The 20,955-nt window shown below is 38.2% G+C and overlaps 1 protein-coding gene across 2 annotated transcripts; it reads right to left on the bottom strand.

Annotated features, from left to right (window-relative positions):
- Positions 1-565: 565 nt before the first annotated feature.
- Positions 566-18,401, bottom strand: HACD1 (3-hydroxyacyl-CoA dehydratase 1). Of its 2 annotated transcripts, none has more exons than XM_032181398.1 (7): positions 18,083-18,401; positions 13,855-13,972; positions 12,745-12,763; positions 12,576-12,664; positions 9,854-9,975; positions 7,412-7,590; positions 566-5,938 (listed from the first exon to the last, which is right to left on the bottom strand). In XM_032181398.1, the coding sequence occupies exons 1-7, from the start codon at positions 18,208-18,210 to the stop codon at positions 5,856-5,858; spliced, it is 738 nt and encodes a 245-aa protein (XP_032037289.1). In that variant the 5' UTR covers positions 18,211-18,401; the 3' UTR covers positions 566-5,855. The 2 variants fall into 2 exon arrangements, with proteins under 2 accessions (XP_032037289.1, XP_032037287.1); XM_032181396.1 differs by having other exon boundaries at positions 12,576-12,658; positions 18,083-18,269.
- Positions 18,402-20,955: the final 2,554 nt, after the last annotated feature.

Below are 20,955 nucleotides of genomic sequence, written 5' to 3'. Positions count from 1 at the left end.
CTGCTTTATCTTACTGTCATGGCAACAAAATCCTCATAGCTGCAATGTCGTTGTTAGTTATACAGCAAAGGACAGCCAGAGGATGTTCGCTGCCTGCACCCCTGAAAGGTTAATACCACTAAAAGCCCTGTTCCAAAACATTGAAATATCCACTATTGTAATACCTATTTCAGGATCATTGTAATGTAATTGTCTTCATATTGTCATGAATCTGTCGTGTTGACAGATGCTATACGTCTTTTTTTTTATGCCCTGTATTGTTCTGTCTTGTTAAAGAGAAGTTAAACCAATATTACTATTCCCACTTACCTCTTTTTATGTGGAATATAAAAAGGAAGTCTGACTACTAGCAAATACGTTAAAGTTGGAACCTCAAGATTTGTGAAATAATTCCAGATTAAAAAAAATATATATATATACACACAGTACTTATAAACAGATACCAGTCTGGTGTAATACTCTGAACAGTATGAGCAGTACTGAATGATAATGTCTGTATGAACTGACTTCTACATGCTACCACAGAAAAATAATAATAAAAAAATCAAATCAAATCAAACAGAACACAGTTTAAAACATGGCTTTTAATTGATGATGAATTTCTACAGTGCTACAGCAATTTAGCAATCTCTAAAACAAATATCTGAATCTCTAGCTCATCAAATCTTATGATCTTTACAAATAAATAAGTTATTAAAAGTATCATAGCGAGCGTTTTCCTGTCTGTGTAAACTGCTAATGATAATAACGCATTCCAGGAAAAGTAACAATAATGAACAGCTGCAGTGCATTTACATTTTTAAGAATCTTTAAGTACAATCTATACATGATATGCTTACATAAATATTTCCGTACTTACACTTTTACAAAGCCATCTGAAAGGACATAAAATACAGTCAAGACTGAACAGAGAAGCAAGAGAACTGCAAACAAAAAGACAACATGTTCCAGTTGATACAACATGACATGGAAAGTAGTACACATTTACGTTTTAGAACTCCAAAACCATTAGCAGTTGCAGGCCTGATCTTGATAACCAGCTCCTGTAAGAGAGCTAGAGTTACCCAACATTCAGGTTCTCCATAGTTTGTCTTGGTGCAGGCTTAAGTTCACTTTTTCAACTTATTCCTACTGTGGCCTAAGAATTCACTGGATAGGTCCCCTGATCTGCTAATAAGGATGAACAACTTTGTTAACATCTGTAAAGCTTCTTGTCCTACTAAAGGCACTCAAGACCCCTTGAAAGGCATCAGTGGCTTACAATGTCAGACACTGAAACAAAAGTACCATACCCTGTTAAGGTGTGCCACCACGAAAGCAAGATTAAGGGACTACCCTTGGCAAATGTGAACCTGCCCTTTTAACGGCCTTGCAAAACTTAGCAAAACTTCACATTATTGAACTCACTTGAGCAAGGGAGCACAGACAGAAGAGCGTTGCAGAAACAAAAGGTGTCTGTTTCTTAAACAGTCATTAAAACAAACATATATTAAAACATTTCAATGGGCTACGGTTAATCATCTATAAAAGTCTGTGATAAGCATGAATTTAAATTGTAAACTGATCATAAACAATACAGTCTCTCTGAGCACATTTTAAAATATACATTGTGAAATAAAATTTAGTTTTCAGAAAAAGTTTTCCATCTTTTTGTTCAAAAATACATTTAACCAATGTTTTGTAAAGAACTGCATGCCTGCCTGGAAATTTTGATTTATGAAGCCCTTCTGCCTAGTGCAGAATATTTACTTGTATTATTTTTCCTTTTTTTTTTTTTTTAATAAAACAGATTAAGCAAAAGCTCAGTTCACAGAAACTGTTAACATAGCAGTTATTCTAAATTATAGTTTATTGCAATGTTACTAATTTATTTGCCTTCTAATCACATAAATATACAAATAAGGTAAGCCATTATGAAGAGAGCAAGTACCACAGTCAGAGCAGTAGCTAGACCTAGATTTAAACTGCACATATTTCTGGATAAATAAAGGTCACAGGAAAGGTCTCCATTCAATTCCTCATTAACGAGTCATTGCAATCTGCCCATTAACGCGGACTTGGCCGGGTGTTGTGTTCAATGGGAATTAGGAGAAGCAGCACACCGCATGATTTCTCCAGGGCTGTTCATTTTGAGCTGTACTATTGACAGCAGCTGACAGGTCATACCAGTATTTCAAGAAATACACGCTTATAGATCAAGATACAGATACAGAGAGCTGAGTGAAGCACAAAGCCTCTTTCTGTAACACACCCTTTGTGCAGAGAGATCCTCTCAGCTGATCTCATTAGTTCCTTATGCAGAGGGTATGAGAGCATGTTCAGCTGCCTCTCTTCTCAAATCCCAAGCAAAGAGAAGTGAGGGAAATGATGCATAACAGCTACTGTTCACAATGGCCTCCGCGATCCTCCTGGCAGCTAATGTGGAGGATGCAATTTCTCAGCACTATATTCCATTGTACTGGCCTCACCCCGATGTCAGGATTTGGCCTCCAGACATTGTGGGCAGAGCTGTGAAAGGAGGTGATTCACCCAACCTGTCCTCGAACAGCCTTTCCCAGCGTGTCTGTTGGGGGGAACCTCAACAAATCCAACTGCTTTCAACTGGAGTTTACAAAAAGGACCTCGTGTTTACATTACTAGCAATAGTAAGAAATGTCACTTCGTGATTAGAAATCTCATTCCAAATGCCTGTTCCTACATATTAGCATAAAAAAAAATCAAACAAACAAACAAAAAACCTTCATAAGGTCATACTTTGTATTAATCCATGTCAGAAAGCAAATACAGCACAAGTAAGAAAACATATTCATACAAACAATTTGTTAAAGACTACATCAAAACATTACAGACACTGATGCCTGACTACATTCTAATCTCTCATAAACTGGAGGATTTCAATGCAAACCAGGAATATTGCAGAGAGGAATACAAAAAAGAGAGGTGTCAAAAATAAGTTGGAAAGAGAGCACCATAAGAAAATCATACTTAACTTTTTATGTCCATTTAACAAATTAATTAAATGTTTCACGGTGTTATACTGAAGTTTAGTTAAGCTACAAAGGATAAAGTCCTGGCCCATTTTACCCAAAATTTTCACTACTCTAGAGAAGATATTAAAACAAAAGGTATACATTGAGGCTTCAGTGAAAGACTTTAAACAAAAAAGAAGAGGAAGAAAAGAAGAGGAAGAGAATAAACTTACTTTTACAATTGTATCAATATCTTGTATGATGTTTTATGAAAAACAAGATTTTAACAAGCTGTGCTGTATTTTTTTATGTCACATTGACAAAAGGATATAAAAATAGCTCCTGGATTGTCATATGATAAGAGCCTTAAGCCACAATGAAAACAAATGTAATACAGTATTAGAGCTCGGGTATTTCTTTTATTACAAGAATAGTATCTGTGGGATACACTCCAATAAAGGATTTCAAAATCACATACTGCAAGTATTCAATGCATTTTCAATAAATTGATAGCTATGGTCTTTGGTGAGCTGCCCTGACAGTAAAAAAAAAGAAAAAAAGAAAGAAAAAAAAAAGACACAGAACTTAATCTAATCTTATTTACTCATGTTTCATCATACTCTTCTGCTTACTGAGAAATATTTCTAAGAACTGCCATGATGCTTGCTCCTCATGCATCAAAATGCAAGCAAAGTTTATAAAAGTGTATTCTAAGAACTTTGGACAAATACAACTGCTAGTCTGAACGTGTAACACAAGTATTTTGTGAATCAGAATTGTAAATGTGGTTTATATTTTAAACTTTAAATACTTTTAGCTGCATATAAAACAGAAAAGTAATAAGTTAACTTATAGCACCTTGCATACATTTGTTCTAAAAAATAAAAAGATTATACCTTTTAAAATTTCAAGGAATACAGCTATTCTATCTCAAGTCCACTATGCACCTACCATTTAAAAGGAATCTCATTTACATGTAATAAAGACAATGTAAATATCAAAACCGTAAGGCACAAAATGGAATTTAAAAGTTAGGGGTACAGTAAATCCTTGCTTTTTCATCAAAGTACCTGATACACCTGAAAAAGATGCATCTACAATTTTCAAAAGAAGTTGTACTATCATCAAATCATTGAAGCTAAAAGTGGAAACTGCCTATTTGAGTATGAAGTTCAAACTCCTTCCAAAGAAAGATTGTTTTCCAGTACTGTATTACATCCAACTTAAAACCTTTCAAGAAATTATATGCATTGATAAGCTTTACTGTATCATTCTGGATGGTTGGACTAGATGATCCTGTAGGTCCTTTCCCACCTTGTGTTTCTATGGTTCTATGATTCTGATCTCACTGGTAGGATCTTTCTCCTGATATTCACTAGATATATAACCAGTTCTAGTTACACCTTCATGTTAATAAAGCCTCTTCCTCTACATGTATTTGTCACATAACCAAAATTTGTACATACTTAATGACTCAACCTATCCAACTTCCTTCTTACTTTAACTATTTTTTAATGTTTTCTGACCTTTCTGAAGAACGACTCAACTCTGCGCTCCCGAGGTACCCAAAATATAAGACAGTACTCTAGAAATTACCTCAGTGATCACAGGGAGTATTCTGATTTCCAGCTGCCTGATGCAGCTCTTCCGCATATATTCTCTTATTTTTATATTAGTGATTCTGGAAGCAACTTTGTTGCCTATATTATCAAGACTTCCTGCTACATTATTACTTTTCAATCTTCTCTCCCTCTCACTAACTATCAAAGTATCCTCAAATGCATTACCTTGTCTTTGGATCTCTGTGCCCAACTCTTGCCCATATTTAATCCATCTATTGGACTTCTTTCCCTCAGGTATCATATAGTGCAGTACCAGCTGTAACTTTTATTAATACACTGTAGATCCCCCTTGCATATTATTGAAGATGTTAATTAGAATTACATAATCACATTACAAACAATTAATGGGGAGGGAGCAATTAAAATTGCACAATGGGATGATTCAAAGCACAATCTATATTTTAAGACATTATTTCAAGTATATTTTATCCCTCTTACCTAATTATGGGAATAAAAATATCTCACTGTAGCTACAGTTTCTAAATGCAACACCATAATTTTTCTGCATACATAATTAAATGTAGAATAAGAAACATGCTGACGATTAGTCTTCCTCCACAAGAGTCCTGTTCCAGCCACTGACCAGAGAAAGGTAAGAACATCAAGACTACTCCTCAGCACAAACTTCTAACCAGTTAATATTATATCTATTAATCAACATTTCTTTTAAATTAAATGCAAAAATATAGAGAAATCTAAACTCGCACTGACAATCAAGAATTCTGCTCCTTTCAAAAATCCTTCTAGAATTCTACAGTGTGATCCTGTAATTCAAAGAATGTTCAACAACACACCAACAGTACTTATAACTGTAAAGGTATAATTTAACATACAACTTAAATAACATTTAACCCACCTACTCTATGAAAAACATCATTATCTAGTTCATGCTCTGTTTTCCAGAAGACTCATTTTCAACACAACTCATCAACTCTCCTTCTGTTCTTCAGCATGACTACAGATCATCAAGGCCTTTCACAATAGAAAGCACATTAGCCAACCACTCAGTTTGTTAAAGCTATTTGTCAGCCTATTGAAAATATGAAAACGTTTGAAGAAATGAACAATTAAAAATCAAAGTGAAACCAAAGATGAAAAGTTAATTCTGATGACATATTATCTGTATAAATAATACAGTCCATGTTACTTTATACACATTTATTCTTGTTCCATGTTTTAAAACTTGGACTCAGAAAAATCACAGGAAGTTTTGTTTTTTTACCCTTGTTTTTCCGTTAAAAGCACCATAATTACACGGCTCAATTCAATCGTCCTTTTCTACAATCACTTCTCCATGAAGCACCTTTCTTCTCTGCCGCAGCATGTGGAAGTAGAGTTGTGGAAATACTTGATCAAAGCATAGAAGAAAGCAAATTAGATTAAAAAAAAATCAACAGATCACATTACGGCAAAGTACACTTTTGCAGAATGATGAACTGAGGAAAAATTATGGCACACAGTGCCACAGCTGGTTAAGGCAAATAACAGTGAGTCATGAACTTCGCAGTGAGTTACAAAACAATAATTACTCAAAAGTCAGACAAAGCCCTCTGAATGTATACTCTGCTTTTATGGATCTTCCCTTCAACATTTTATTTGTATGGAAAAGACTTAACCACTTAACAGGACTTAGCAGTACCTAAGTCTTTAAACCTATGCTAAGGTAAGCATGTATGAATTGAGACCTTGAGGATCCAAATTTACCCTACTTGTCCAAGTCTGAAATGAAGAGCTCTCTCTTTCTCTTGGTCCTATTATATTACGGTTCTGATGCATTTGATCATTATTTTTAATGCAAAGAAAATTGGATTTATTCCTGAAACATAAAGTTATGCAAACAATTCTTAAACTGTTAGTAAGTTGTGATAACTTCAAACATCAGTTTACTCATATAAATCTCTCTCATTGGTCTCCATGATTTCTTACAACAAGAAAATTCAAAGTGTGTTTACATACAAAGTCCACACTTTAAGTCAGTTTCTTGAAGGAATACATTTTATGGGTATACATCACAGCTCCTTTCAACTTCAGTTTTCCTGCTTCTCAGTTCTCTCCCTCGTCTCTTGCTTTTTTTCTAACCTCACTGTCCAGAGTATCTAACATAAACTACTTGCCCAGTTTGCTCTAGCTCCATTTCAGTTGTCAATGTGCTGTATCTAAATCAGGTTGCTTTCCCCTTGGCTGCACTGTTTAGACTACAGTGGAAATAACAATGGAAGTTCAAGACAGATAGTCTCTTTAGTCTTAGTTCTGGTTAGCTAACTGATCTGTGGCTCCTGGTATCCAGAAGCACAAGGAAAATCTGGTTAAACTGAAGTACACTCAGAGAGGTTTTGGAGGCAGGGGGTGGATTTCTGTGAAGCTGAAATTTTGCTTCAAGTTTTTCCTAAGCATGCTTGCTCAAATGGTTTCAGGTAAGAGGATACTAACAGCAATTAAAAAAAAATAAAAAATAAAAAAAGAGAGAAGGCATATCTTTGGATATTGCAGGAGAATTTTAAAGTCATTGCTTCAAAGCAGCAGAGGCACTAGAAATTTACAGAGCTACAACTACAGACAGACATTTCTGTATGTAAATATTTTTACTTATTGCTGGTCTTCTTAGCATTTTCACAGAAATTAAGATAGCTTATGTTCTGATGCAAATAACAGAACAGAACATTTCAGTTTAAATAATTAAAGCACAGCAAAGCTTGAAACAACAGAAATCAGATGTTAAGAGTGGAAAGTGTCAGGAAATTTAACTACAGGCACTGTTGCCAGCATTGCTGATAATTGGTTATTATATTGCTAATGTTACTGAAGTTAAATAATACTTACATGGTATATAGGAGAACATGACAATAATAAGGAAGTAATAGTAGTCGAAGGAGACATTGTATTTGTTGGGAAGTCTCAATGAAAACATTCCTGTTTTCTTCACATAGGGTAAAGCAGCATATATAGTCAGCAGTTCACCAGCAACTCCAGCGGGATACAAAATTATAAAAAAGTTGTATCTGCATTAAAAAATAAATTAAAAAATGTGAGAAATGCCCAATGAATTTAAAATTTCCTTTTGCTATTATTAGTGGCACAGCAATATATTGGAGTAGTTCCTGCACCAAAGTCAAGGACCACCTCCTCAGTTGGCACAGAATATCAGTTTCAATTACTTTAGATTGGGTCGTTTTTGTTTACAGAGAATGAATTCCTCAATCACGTTATTTAAAAACAGAGAAATATTGGAATGCATGTATGCCTTTCTAATACTAAAGAGTCAAAAATTATTCTGTAAATTTGTAGTCTCCAGTAATGTCTTTTTAATTAATTTATTTATTACTGATCTTACGTCTGTTGTCACTGATAGGACTAAAACCAGAACTGGATCCCAAATTCAGATGATCCTGCACATCCCTGTCACAGTGCATGCACGCTAGGTCAATTCTATGTACTATAATTTCTTTGAAGACAATGGAAAAGTTGAGAAATATCAGAAACTTGTTTTACCCACTGCCACAAGGGAAATCTAAGTAATACTACGTTTACAACTAATACAAATTAAAAATTAAAGAAAACAACTCCAGAAAATCATCAAATCCATTTAAAAATAGGCAGAACACATTCAAATAAAGGGCAAAGACACTGAGTTTAAAGAAATTATGGTTTGAGTGCCACAGGCTACAGACATGTAGACAAAATGAAAAATGTAATCAATGGGGTTTGTGCAGTCCTTATGCACAGTGCATCATGTAGCTGCAGTCTCTCCTAAGGAACAGCTCTCTTGAGCTGACGCAGGGGAAGAGCAATGAGAGCTGTCACACAGGGTCTGAGAGAAGTGTACAGCGTGCATTCCATGACCAAAAGAGATGAGATCCAAAATGGTAGCAACTGAACATGAAACCCTCTCAGGAGCCAATGGGCTTAGAGGACTCATAGGTCAGAGAACAGATTACGTGAGGTATAAGAAGGAACTGATGCCATGACCTATACACAGATTGGCTCTATGCAGCGTAAAAGAAATAACGTAAAAACTCTGAGCTAAAATTTAGATCACACCTATACCATTAACTATGGACAGGCAGATATCTTAAAGACCAGAAAGGTCCAGCTCCATAGGAATCCTGGATTTATGCTCAGTTGTGCTATTTGATCCTTTAAAAATCTTGATAGGATATTTTGAACTCCTGGAAAGATAACATATTTTTGAATGTTTTGTTTATATCATATTTCACCATACATCTCTGCTGTGAGAATGGCAGCTTGCCTATTATGAAGAAACAAAAATTCTATCATTCAACATACACTGATTTGATGGCAAAAAGCCTGTCAGTGTACTACTTTCTTAATGCATTTCTCTTTCTGAAGACTACATAAAAATCATTACGAAAACTGGACCTGATTATTTGCAAGTTTAGTGCTTAAACATGACCAAACCTACAACCTCAGGTATTAGCAAAAAAATAACGTTTAATAATGGACATAATTATCAGACACCTCAAAGAAGTGCATTAGAAGCATCAGAACTGCATTATCTACAGCACACAAATAAAGCAGAATAAACAAACACACAAACGTGTTTCAATAGTCACCTGTGCTGAATGTAGGTATTTCCTTTCTAACAGGGGAAGTCTGTCTGTCTTGGCATATATTTGTCAAACGATAACTAGAGAGAATGTTACTCTTCCAGTTAAATCTCCTGATAAACACGCAGTCTCTGTAGTATATCTGATATAGTGACAGACCTTAAAGTGTGTTTCAAAATCAAAGCAGTTTTGATACAGAACACACTTTTTATGTTGGCTAAACTATGCCAATATTTAGCTTCACTACATTAATGTAACTACAAAAGCTCTGATAAAGCAGAACTTCTCACAAAGCAGTACTACACATACAGAAAAAGACAACAGCTCTAATAATTTCAAAGACCTTAAATCTACAAACACTAGTACGGGTGCTTAATTTTAGGCACTGTATTCAAAAGCATTTTAAGGAATCATACTGTAAGTTAAAAGATGACTCCAAAGATAAGGAAAAAATATTAAAGTGAATTAAAACACAGTTCAAGCCATGAGACACAGAAAGCATGGAACAAATCACACCCCAAAATCTCAGCTAAAATATTTTTCATATTTTAAACCACGTAATGATAATCACAAGTAGAGAAAGCAACCAACTTGCACTCTGCTGGCACATAACCAAAGCTCTCCCGTGTGTTAGCTCTGCATGCATGAAACTAACATGCACAGAACCATGAGAAACTGAAATGCAAGACATCTCCACCTGGCCCATTTAATGAAGTATGGCAAATGGTTGAGCAGGTTGAATGTGTAGAAGGAATATCGAGTAATCTCTGTCACAGTCCATACAACCAGAAAAAGAATAACGCTCTCCTCATTCTGGATCTGCAGAAGTATAAAGAACCAACACTTTCTTCATCCTTAAGCTTCTTTTCTGTGCAAACTGCAACAGTCTTCTGTTTAAGATATATGGAACAGAACTAACATCTTGTAAAGGAAAAAAATTTCTTTGAAACCATGCTGAAACCGTTACTATCATATATATATTTACTAACATAGAAACATTTTGCAAACTCAGCAATCTTTATCCATTATGCAAATACAAACCCATAAAACTATATTTGAGCTTATTCCTCCTCTTTATCTGCACTTTCACTATGCTGTTTCCCTCTTTATTTGTGGTTGATTTGCTTGTTTATTTTTTTGCTCCTCAAAACAGAAAAAAGAAAACACTAAATACACTCCTTTCATAACCAGCTTTTACCTATTCCATATTTCAGTACTCCCTCTATCTAGACTTTCTTTTACTTTTTATATTGCTTCTTCCCCCCCATACAATGCATGTCTCCATGAAACTTTAGATGAGATGAATTGTTCAGTACCGTATACTGACTGGAACTTAGCTGCAGATCAAATCTGGGTGCAAGATGGTTAAGGAGTTGGAACATGGATGAACACTAAATTAAGAGTAGTTGGCAGATCAGGAGGTTTGTGTAAACTTACTCGACTGTCGTGTCTAAGATTTAAGTTCTGAGTCATTAAACTGCCTCATCAGTAGGTAGCACATCTATCTGCTATTTCAAATCAGTTCTTTTTCTCCTTAAGTGAACGAATAAACAGAAGACCCCAAATACAAAGAAGGCATGTGGGGATCTATTGCAAACACTACCTTCTGAAGAAGAATTACACGCAAGTAATTTTCTGTTCTTTAAAAGGGAGGGAATTTTGTAATACAATTCCATGCCTGAAGGCTGAAAAGCTCCAGGGATGTCTGTGAAATAAAATAAAGCAACATAAATTTTGTTAAAATGACAAAAAAAAAGGGAAGTGACTTTTTTTAATAGAATGCAACATGATGACAAAGCTTAATACATCACAAAGATGCTGAAAATGCACAACTCTATCAAAAGTCAAGAAGAATTTTAATTGATCATCTTCTCATAAAATCGCGCCCTCAATGTGTCAAAGAAGGTGCAATTTTAGTGAAAGGATCTCACAAACAAAATAAGATATAAAAATCCCACCAAACTCACAAAGAAACAGCAACAATGGCAGTGCTAAGACATCCAAACAGATAAGCAAAGGAAAAGACAGAATTAGGCTGTTCTTAGCCTCATGCGATTAGAGACAAACATCGATAACCCAAACTTGGATTCCTGTCACAGTGCTAAAGCCAAGCAGAAGTGCTCTAAGTAAGTATGCAGAGAATTCCTATTTGTTGCCTTGCAAATCTCCAGTCAAGTACAGAGATCTGGGTCTGGCTGTTATCACTAACATGCCTCTCACCACCTACGTGACCCTGAACATTCATGCCTGCTAAGCAGTAACAGCGTGAAATACAATCAGACATACATTTAGATGTATTTTGCTTGGACACAGATGTACTGAAGATAGAGGAAACAAGAGAAATGACTGGTTATGCTAAAGATTTAATCCACTGCAGATAATAATAATAAAAAGAAAAAGTGCTAAGTTCCAGCATTCATGTAAATATTCAATATTTAAAAAACGTGTGACTCTTTGAGACTTTTTCACATAAGGGAAAAAGAAAACACTGAATACACTTAACTTGCAAAAAAAAAAACCAACTATGAAAGGCTTATTTCATGTTTAAAAAAAGGCACAGTAAAGGAAAAGATGAAGAGTTGAGAAAAAGTTCTCTGTGAACTGAAATTAAAGGATTTGTCAACTGAGGCAGGAGCTATGATATCCCATCGGCAGAAGGGCATATGCCATCTGCTGGTGAGACAGTTTAATGGCTCAGCTTTTTAAAGAAATTCAGGAGCACAGGCTCAAAATCTATCACTGAATTCTTACGTACCCTTTACAGAAAGCAGAATAAATATCCTATCTACTAGCTGTAAGCAGTCTGCTTGTTTCATTCTGCTAAAAAAATCACTAGACTTACAATAACCACCTACAGCCAGGCAAAGAAGTTATTATCATTTATTCAGGAACCTAAGTGTTCCTGTGACATGCTGGAAAACTTGATATACTTTTAATGAAAACAATGCAGTATGCATGCCATCAAATGCTGATATTCCCATAACAATAACATTTTGAGAAGGTTCCTAAAAGGAATTGCAAAATCACAACCATTTAAACCAGGTAAGTTCAATTTAAGACACATTTTCATTCAGATTCATTCAGTAAATGCTAACTTAAGTTCTTCAAAAGGAATAGGTAGCATTATGGTACATATGCAGGTAAATGAAAGCACTAGTTGTTGATTTCACTTAGGCAGACCATAGCTGACATGATGCTGAAGACAGTGCTGATTCACACCTGAGACCCAGACCCAGCCACTTGGGCAGAAGTACGTAAATTCAGTCCTGTAACCCCTATTTCAGAAACTGCACTTGAGTATGTCAGTCTTCTCTGTATGAATCTTACTAATTTTTAAATTTGTCTTCCTGATGAAATGAGAACTGTATTAATAATTCCTTCTTATTAACAATTGAAACACAATTTGCTCACACACATACCTGTTTTATACTATGTGCAATGAACCACACCATGAAGATTCTTGAGCTCACTTGGACCCCTGTCACAAGCACAGATGTGCGAACTATTCCTTGAAAAGAGAAACATGTTATCTCTGCTCCACTACTCATATTTTAATTAGTTACAGCAGAAACTAAAGAAAGAACTCACCAACTGCACAGTGGACTACCTGTAAATAAAAATAAGTTAAAGGTTACTAATTTACAGTATGTTACTATCTGCCATAGTAACTAACATGGGCTTTTTGATATTAATCTAAACCTAGGTTTATTTCTGCTGTTTTTTTTTCTCCAACTAATATTTCAGCATCTTTAAAATAAGTACATGTTGGAGCTCTAGCAACCAGTGATGGGCTCATTATCTGATCTGTGTAAACACTAAATGAAAGAGATTTATTTTCCTAATTGGATATATTGAACATTTAAATACTTACAAAGTACTTCTTTTTTGAACTGGTAAACTTCCCTTCCATTATCTTACCCAAAGAATAATTTCACAGGACAATGTGGAAGGAGTCATACAGTGTACGCTAAATTAATAGAAATTTTAAAATGTTCTGTATTTACTATGGACTAATATCACTATTATCATTTTGCCAATGTTAGCTATGAATCTTCAGATTTATCTTCTGGTCAGTAATGGTTAGCAAATGGAGTGTTTTTCATTGTTTTGATAGATCCAAGTGGAATTACCTGTTGGGAAAGGTTAATAGCAAAAAAGCCAATAGAGAGCTGGCCACATAATTTTAAACAGCTGCTTGAACCACAGATGTTAGGGGCAGACCGAGAGAAAGAGTAAAAATGCAGACAGACACTCTTTGCTGAGCTTGGGAAAGAACCGTAACTGCTCAGTATACCCAACAGTTTTATTTCACGGGTGTACCATAAATTGAGACCATGAGCGCATGCTTGGCAAAGTCATATTATTTCAAGAATGCTTTGCACAACTTGCACAGACCTTGTTGTAAGGATTTATATGGGGCGTGTGAATCCAGTCTGGAAATAACTAGAAGCACACCAGTTCCCAGAGAATATTTGATTTACGGCAATATTAAGAGTTAACTTTTAAAAAATATGCTCATTTCTTTCAACTAATCTCCTTTCCCCCACAAAAAAAAAAAAAAAAATAATCAAATAAGGAAGGTAAAACAACTTTCAGCACTAATATAACATTTTGATATTAAATTCAGGCTAATAATGTGGTTTGCCTATGATACGCAGCATCCAGTAAAGCAAACTTACTGCAAACTTTGAAATTTACCTCAAGCAAAGCAAATGTCTGGAAAAATTTAAGCGTCTTTTGCACGCTTCTGAATAAGCCTCTGTGTGTTCCTTTCTGTATATAAAAGCGCACCATGGCAATACCCAACACCAGCCACCTACAAAAGAAAGAGAATGGATACATTTCAAATAAGAATTCTAAAAATATCCATCCGCTGTAAATAATTTAGTAGAATATTTTCCTCACAGAATATCTTTGCTTCTTTACTTGTCGGTGTTCTTAGGAGATTGTTAAAAAAGTCTTTAGACAGAAATATTATGTAGTGCTACATCAGCACTACACTCTTCTATCTCTTTACCTGGAAAGGGATAGAGAATGACTTGTTTACCTTCAGAGGACTGATCTGAATTACCTAAATTAAGAGCCCATCAGACCAGAAGTCACTCTATATTTTTACTGTTAAATCCTCATGTGTCTTTACTGTGAATTACCATTATTGGAAAACATCTGATGAACTCAGCACTGATGCTACCATTTTGGTCTCAGGTTGGAACCGATGCACATCATTTGTACATTTTTTACGGCACCTTAACTTGTTATTTTCAGAACTGACTAGGGATCAGAGCTTCTGTTCTACAATTCAGAAGTGCTGCGAAGTCATCTTGGAAATCAAAGTCTGATGTGCTGTCAGGTTGGTGCTCTAAGTTCCTGGCTTCCAGAGGCAAGAACATTTAACTTGCAGATTTGATGGCTAATTTTTTAAAAATTATTTAATGAAATTGAGTGATGCTCTTAACTGATCATCCTTTCAATGTAAATGAAAGAAAGTAATGATATCTTTGAACCAAACTGAAATTTGTGATCTCAAATGGAAACTGAGATAAAAACAAAGCAAACACCAAAAAAACCCACTTCATAACCATGGTGGATTGAACCCCACCATCCCAGCCAACATCAAGTACAATAACCGAAGAAGGTATGAGCAATTGCTTCCACATAATTAATCCATGTTTATGAAATTAAATTTTTCAAAATAATATACCACATGTTCCATTGTTAATGCATTCCTGCACTCTTACAAACATCACACTAGCAAGATTCCTCGAAACTTCAGGCTTAAAACCACAAGGGCTACGTACAAAATTTCTTTAATATAAATTCATAGGCACAGCCAGAGCTGCAAGCGGCTATTTTGATTGTTAAAAATGAAAATATACGAATTGTAATAACATTAGTTTAACTTCTTGTCTGACTATATTTGAGAACAATCATTCAATCCTTTCATCCTCCGCAAAGCCGTCACAAGCGCATTGTGCAGCAACACGAACTCTGGCTGAGGCAGCCCCAAAACAAAAAGTGGTGAGGTCTGAGAAATATTCAGAGGCATACCAGGAGAGTATAGAAATATTCAGGGAAATAAATGAAATGTTACAAGGCTAAGTGGCGGGTCCTGCACTTGGGGCACAACCCCACACAACGCTACAGGCAGGCGGCAGAGTGGCTGGAAAGCTGCTCAGCAGAAAGGGATCTGGGGGTGTTGGTCAATGCTCGCCTGAACATGAGCCAGCAGAGTGCTCAGGTGGCCAAGAAGGCCAGCAGCATCCTGGCTTGTACCAGGAATAGCGTGGCCAGCAGGAGCAGGGAGTTGATCGTCCCCCTGTACTCGGCTCTGGTGAGGCCGCATCTCGAGTGCTGTGTTCAGCTTTGGGCCCCACACTACAAGGACATTGAGGTGCTCGAGCATGTCCAGAGAAGGGCTATGAAGCTGGTGAAGGGCCTGGAGAAGAAGTCTCATGAGGAGCCACTGAGGGAGCTGGGGTTGTTTAGCTTGGAGAAAACGAGGCTCAGGGGCGACCTTACTGTGCTCTGCGGTTACCTTAAAGGAGGTTGTAGCGGGGTGGGGATCAAGTTCTTCTCCTAAGCACCAAGTGATAAGAGGAGGGGAAATGGCCTCAAGCTGCACCAGGGGAAGTTTAGGTTGGATATTAGGAGACATTTCATTACTGAAAAGGTTGTGCCCGGGGAAGTGGTTGAGTCACCATCCCTGGAGGTCTTCAGGAAACGCGTAGATGTAGAACTTGGTACCATGGTTTAGTGGGACTTGTCAGCACAAGGTTTAAGGTTGGACTATATGATCTTAGAGATCTTTTGCCAACCTGAATGATTCTATGATTCTCTATTTATATAAACATGTGGATAAATATTTAACTCTTTCCCAGCTTTTACACTGTCCCCTACACATAATGTACTGACTAAAACTGGAAACAAGACACCAGGAAAGATGGATATTTGATCGGACATGTTATGCTGTAACAGCATGAGATTTGCATGGATCATAACAGCTCCGTACTCCCCACGCGTGACATGCACTTCAGTATCAGTCCCTCAACAACTCTCATGTGTAGCATCTACCATGACACAGTCATTTCGCTTTGTCCATGCCAACAACAGTTCATGACGGCATTTCAAGCTCTACATGAAGTTAGTCAGGCTTCCCCACACTGTTGGAATGATTCCCCTCCATCCTTTTACCTTAAGCCCATGAATCTGATCTGCCAGAGCTCCAAAATTTGCCCCCCTCCCCAAATATTATTTAGATTTTATAACAGATGTTAAACATGAATGCATTAATTTGAGGTTGTCTCCTACCACAGTGGAAATGAGGAATTGCTGGAATCTCACTCGTAGTACTTCACAGCAAGGCTGCCCCGTTTTACAGTGACGTGTTGGACAAGAGGAAGGTGACAGCGGGTGTGCATCCAGCTGGCAGCACGAATGGTGACAGCCACAGCTTTGTGCTAACCCTAGCCTGAGAAGTCACGTTACATCTAATCTCACAAGGCATTTTCTGCATCTCATTCTTAACAAAAGCATTGCAGAGAGAAGTAGTCTTGGACTCCATCCAGAACCAAAGACTGTAAATATGTTTTTTCTTAAGTAAATTATTGTTTGGACGTTTGAAATTTCTGCCGATCACTTTATTTAGCTTTCAGTGGCTTCGACTCTCGAAGTAGTGAACACTGAAAATCAGCAGGAAATGGAAAACAATTCGTGTAATAAAGGTAGGATTTCCAGCTGGGACTTTTGGTAAGATTGGGTACTGACCTGCCATTTTAGTCACAGAATGTGTGCCTTAAATCTTCATTAGAACAAAAGATAAAATGCAATTTGGTATTGGGCTGGTTGTTCACATGCGCTTATGTATCAGAGAGGTTGTTAAAATTCTAGAAATGTTTTGCCCTATTGCACCATCTGGACAAACACACTGTTCTTCGTGTTCACCTGTCCTCTGTAGCACCCCTGTGAAATATTTCTCTACTTCAAACCTTTATTTTTCTCTTAAATTGTATCTGTTTGAAAAGATGACAATAATTTGTTCCTATCTCTTCTTTCTCTGTTTCCACATAAAATACGCAGTTCAGCAAGTCTGAATCCCTCTGGATGACAACCGAAGATGGGGAGGAGGAAGTGGGAGAGCCTGAATCAGCACCTAGGGTCAGAACTAAAATGGTTCAATAATTTTCTACACAGACTAAGATGACAGGCAATGGCATTGACAGATGAAAGTCAATGGCAAGAGTCAGCGCTCACTGCCAAATTCACACCTGGAGGAGGAGGCAGGGAACTCCGTGAGGGGAAATTAACGTGCAAGCTACAAAAATCGCCAGTAAAGGCACTTCCCAAAGGCTTGTGATATACGAATAGTGTGCGCATGGATGCTAGTGGGAAGAAAACCATTTAAATCCCATTCCTGCCCTTCTGTGTGGCCACCCTGACAGAACTAAAGCATCACCAGTCCTCTGCAGTATTGCAATGAGGGGGAATTCGCCCTTCGGGACCCGAGGTGAAGCCGTTTGAACGATTCATTCTCCCCCACCGCTCGCCCCGCCGGCGGCTGAGGGGACAGCGGGCGCCCACACGGCCTCGTCCCCAGAGCCCGGGGGGGCTCCAGAGCAGCTCGGGGCCCCGGCCGGGCCCTCACCCGCGGGCAGAGTGGGCTGTGAGGGCAGCGGGCAGCCCGGCATTCCTGGCCCGGCTATACTTAACCTCGCCGCGCCCGCTCGCGGGTAGCGCTGCACCGTATTAGGCAATGCCGGGCACGCCGGGGCTGCAGCCCCGCTGCCGGCAGCCCCCCGCCGCCCCCCGGCTCTTCCCCTGCCCCACGGCGGCTCCCGCCCCGGCTCCGGTCCCGGTCCCGGTCCCGGTTCCCCCCTCCCGGTCCCCGCCGCGCAGCCGACCCCGCTCCCCGCTGCCGGCCCGCGCTCACCCCGCGGTCATGGCGACGTTGTAGAAGATGAGCCAGGCCGTGGCCAGGGCGCCCAGGCTCCTCTTCTTGCCGTTCTCCTTCTCCTCCACCGAGCCGTTACCGCTTCCGTCCTCCTCGCTGGACGCCATGGTTCCCCCCCCCGCGGCAGGGCAGCGAGCGAAGCCGCCCGCCCGCGGGGAGGAGGGGCTCCCGCCGCGGCGGGGCTGAGGCCGCGCTGACAGCTGGAGCTCGCCCTGTCCCTCAGCCCATCTGGCCGCTGCCCCGGGGGCCGCCACCCGCTCCCATGGCGCTGCCCGCTCCTCCCTCCGCCACTCCGGGCTTCCCCGGGCACGGCGGCGGGCAGGGGGCGGGCGGGAGGAAGGGGCCGCGGCCGCCCCTCGCCTCCCCTCACCGCCCCTCGCTGCCCCTCAGCGCCCCCCGACACCGGGAAGCTGGCGCCGTGTCCCCGGCTCCAAACGCCACTGACAGATAATATCGGTCTTAAAAAATGTATATATAAACCAAACACATCCACAAATCAAAGCACAAGGAGGTTTGAGGTTGGTTGGTGAGAGGTGGAGTTGTTGGACCAAGTCCATGGGGCCCCGGCTCAGGGGTCCCCCTAAGGGAGAGGATCCCTTCCAGTGTGGTGTGTCTTGGTGTCACCCTACATACACGAGGCAGAGTGAGGCAGGCCCCCTGACAAGGGGGAAAAGTCCTTCCTATGGCCTGAAGAGAGAGAGACCAGCTGACAGACTGAAGGATGAGATATGAACATAAAAGTTGTCCTAAACTGTAAGCCTGAAGCCTGTGCACATGAAAACAGAGCCTGGACAGAGCTTTTGTTAGCTACAGACCCAAAGCAGCATCACTGTGTTGGTGTGACATGGTCCTACAGAGGTGCAGGCATTGCCATTTGGGACAAATCCCTTGAACACAGCCATACAGACAGCAGAACTCCAAAAGCAAGACAGGACCTATCTTTGAAATCCTACTTTGTCAGTCCCAAAAGATTTCAGGAATCCGAGTCTACCTTCTTTAGCATGCGGTAAGTCATCTCACTGTTTGAACACTTAGGTGGTCTCAGTTCGTGGGCCTTAGGTTAAAGGATTAGTAGATATGCCACACAGAAACTTTCTCTCGCACTTCTTACCAAAGCACACAAACAGATATTCAGCTTTCAGCTTCATACCACTGGCAACAGCGAATATGTAACATATGCAGCAATGCAAAACTTTGGCAAATGGCACCAGGTATGTGCTACTAAAACTATAGGAAAAACTATAGTACCAGTGTTTATATATATATATACATACACACACACACACATATATGCACACATACACAAGCACTTTTCATGTACAAGTAGTCATAAGTATAACACCATTTGGGAATCCTGTAGTTTAAAAAAAAAAATAAAAAAAAAAAATAGAGGATTTTACACACAGGATTAAACGACCTAATTCAAAAACTTTTGCCAATTTATCTGAAGCATAAAGAACTGCATAGTAGGCAAATACATGGTTTATCTGAGCCTAAATTTCATCTTAATGTAATGCTTATAAGTTGGTTTAAACTCCAAAGCTTTCAAAAACTTTTTCTGTATTTCTATATTCCCATTTTATTGGCTTTAAGAATGTGGAGTTGAAATGGGTATCACAAATTAACCATGTATGTGAAAAGTTCTCTCATTTGAATTTGCCTACTTGTGACTTCATTAATGTCTTTCTGATCTTAAATTTTGATACAAGTCATTGCCTGACCCAAATTCTTAATATTGTAATTTTTAAAATACCACTAGCACTATAGCTTGCCATTTCTCTTTCAAGATTTTTCCGCAGCAGATTTGAGAGAACAAGTCATATGTGCTTTCTGAAATAGGGAATTTCAGTTTTTAAATCCTTCCTTTGATGCTTTCCATACTTGTGCACAGAAGCTTTTGAAATTTGATAAGCAACGATATATAAATATTTTCATTAAAATTCTGTATTATTTTCCTTCTTGTTATTTGTTTGCTCAAAATCATTGATTTTGGATAAACAATTTATTTTTACTATAACTAGTTCTGTCTTTAATTGATTTAGTTAATTAAGAACTTATTAGCAAGGATAAGTATCTCACTGTTTTTGCTCTAGTATTATATTTTTTATTTGTGAAAGTACAATTTCTTTTGCTACCACATTACCCATTCACCCAAATGATGAGAAATTTCTGAAGATCCGTATAATCCTTTCTGGATTTGAATTAACTAAACATTTTGTGTCATTTACAAGTTTTGCCATTCAATGTTTTGCCCATGTTTCCCAATCACTTATTATAAATATATTAAGCATGACTTATTGCAGAGTGTTCATAAACACCCCACTGATTTCTTTTTCCCATGACAAAGAATGCTTGCTCTTTGTTTTTCTCTCCCGTGTTTTGATCCATGGAGCTATTTGTTCTTTAGCCTCTAACTATTTCATACGTTTGGTCGTTCTGTGAAAATTTTTTCAGTAGCCTTTTTCAAATGTGTTTGCTATGTTAATGTGTATATATATATATATATATTAACCATTCTTGTGATGACGTGTTCCAGGAATTAAAATAAATTAGTTAAAACATAATTTCCTTTTCATAAGCTTTCTATTGTTCTCTTTTTAATTATATTTTCTGTCAGTGTTCCAATATATATTTTGGGTTTACTAGTGTGCAGTTTCTGAATCACTACAAGATACTTTGTTAAAATGTCAGCTATTTTCAAAGCATTAAGTACAATCTCTGTGTTTAATTAGAAATACTGTGCTTTCAAAATTGTTTCATCATCAAATTCTTTCAGAGTGCAATGTCTTCCTCTAATATTTAAACTTTGTCTAGCACCTTTTGGCCCCCAAAATCTCTGAATGATTTTTAAC

This window comes from Aythya fuligula, chromosome 2 (assembly GCF_009819795.1).
Source record: "Aythya fuligula isolate bAytFul2 chromosome 2, bAytFul2.pri, whole genome shotgun sequence".
Taxonomy (NCBI): Eukaryota; Metazoa; Chordata; class Aves; order Anseriformes; family Anatidae; genus Aythya; species Aythya fuligula.
Note: the sequence above shows the minus strand (reverse complement) of the source record. Positions and strands in the feature narration are given on the sequence as shown.

What these genes read in the sequence shown, in the direction of transcription:
- HACD1 (XM_032181398.1), bottom strand. Translation starts at nt 18,210, where the DNA reads ATGGCGTCCAGCGAGGAGGACGGAAGCGGTAACGGCTCGGTGGAGGAG. An exon ending in TACTTCATTAAATGGGCCAG is followed by an intron (nt 7,591 to 9,853) that starts GTGGAGATGTCT and finishes TTTTTAATGCAG; the next exon opens with ATACAACTTTTTTATAATTT. An exon ending in CATGTTCTCCTATATACCAT is followed by an intron (nt 5,939 to 7,411) that starts GTAAGTATTATT and finishes GCTTTGATCAAG; the next exon opens with TATTTCCACAACTCTACTTC.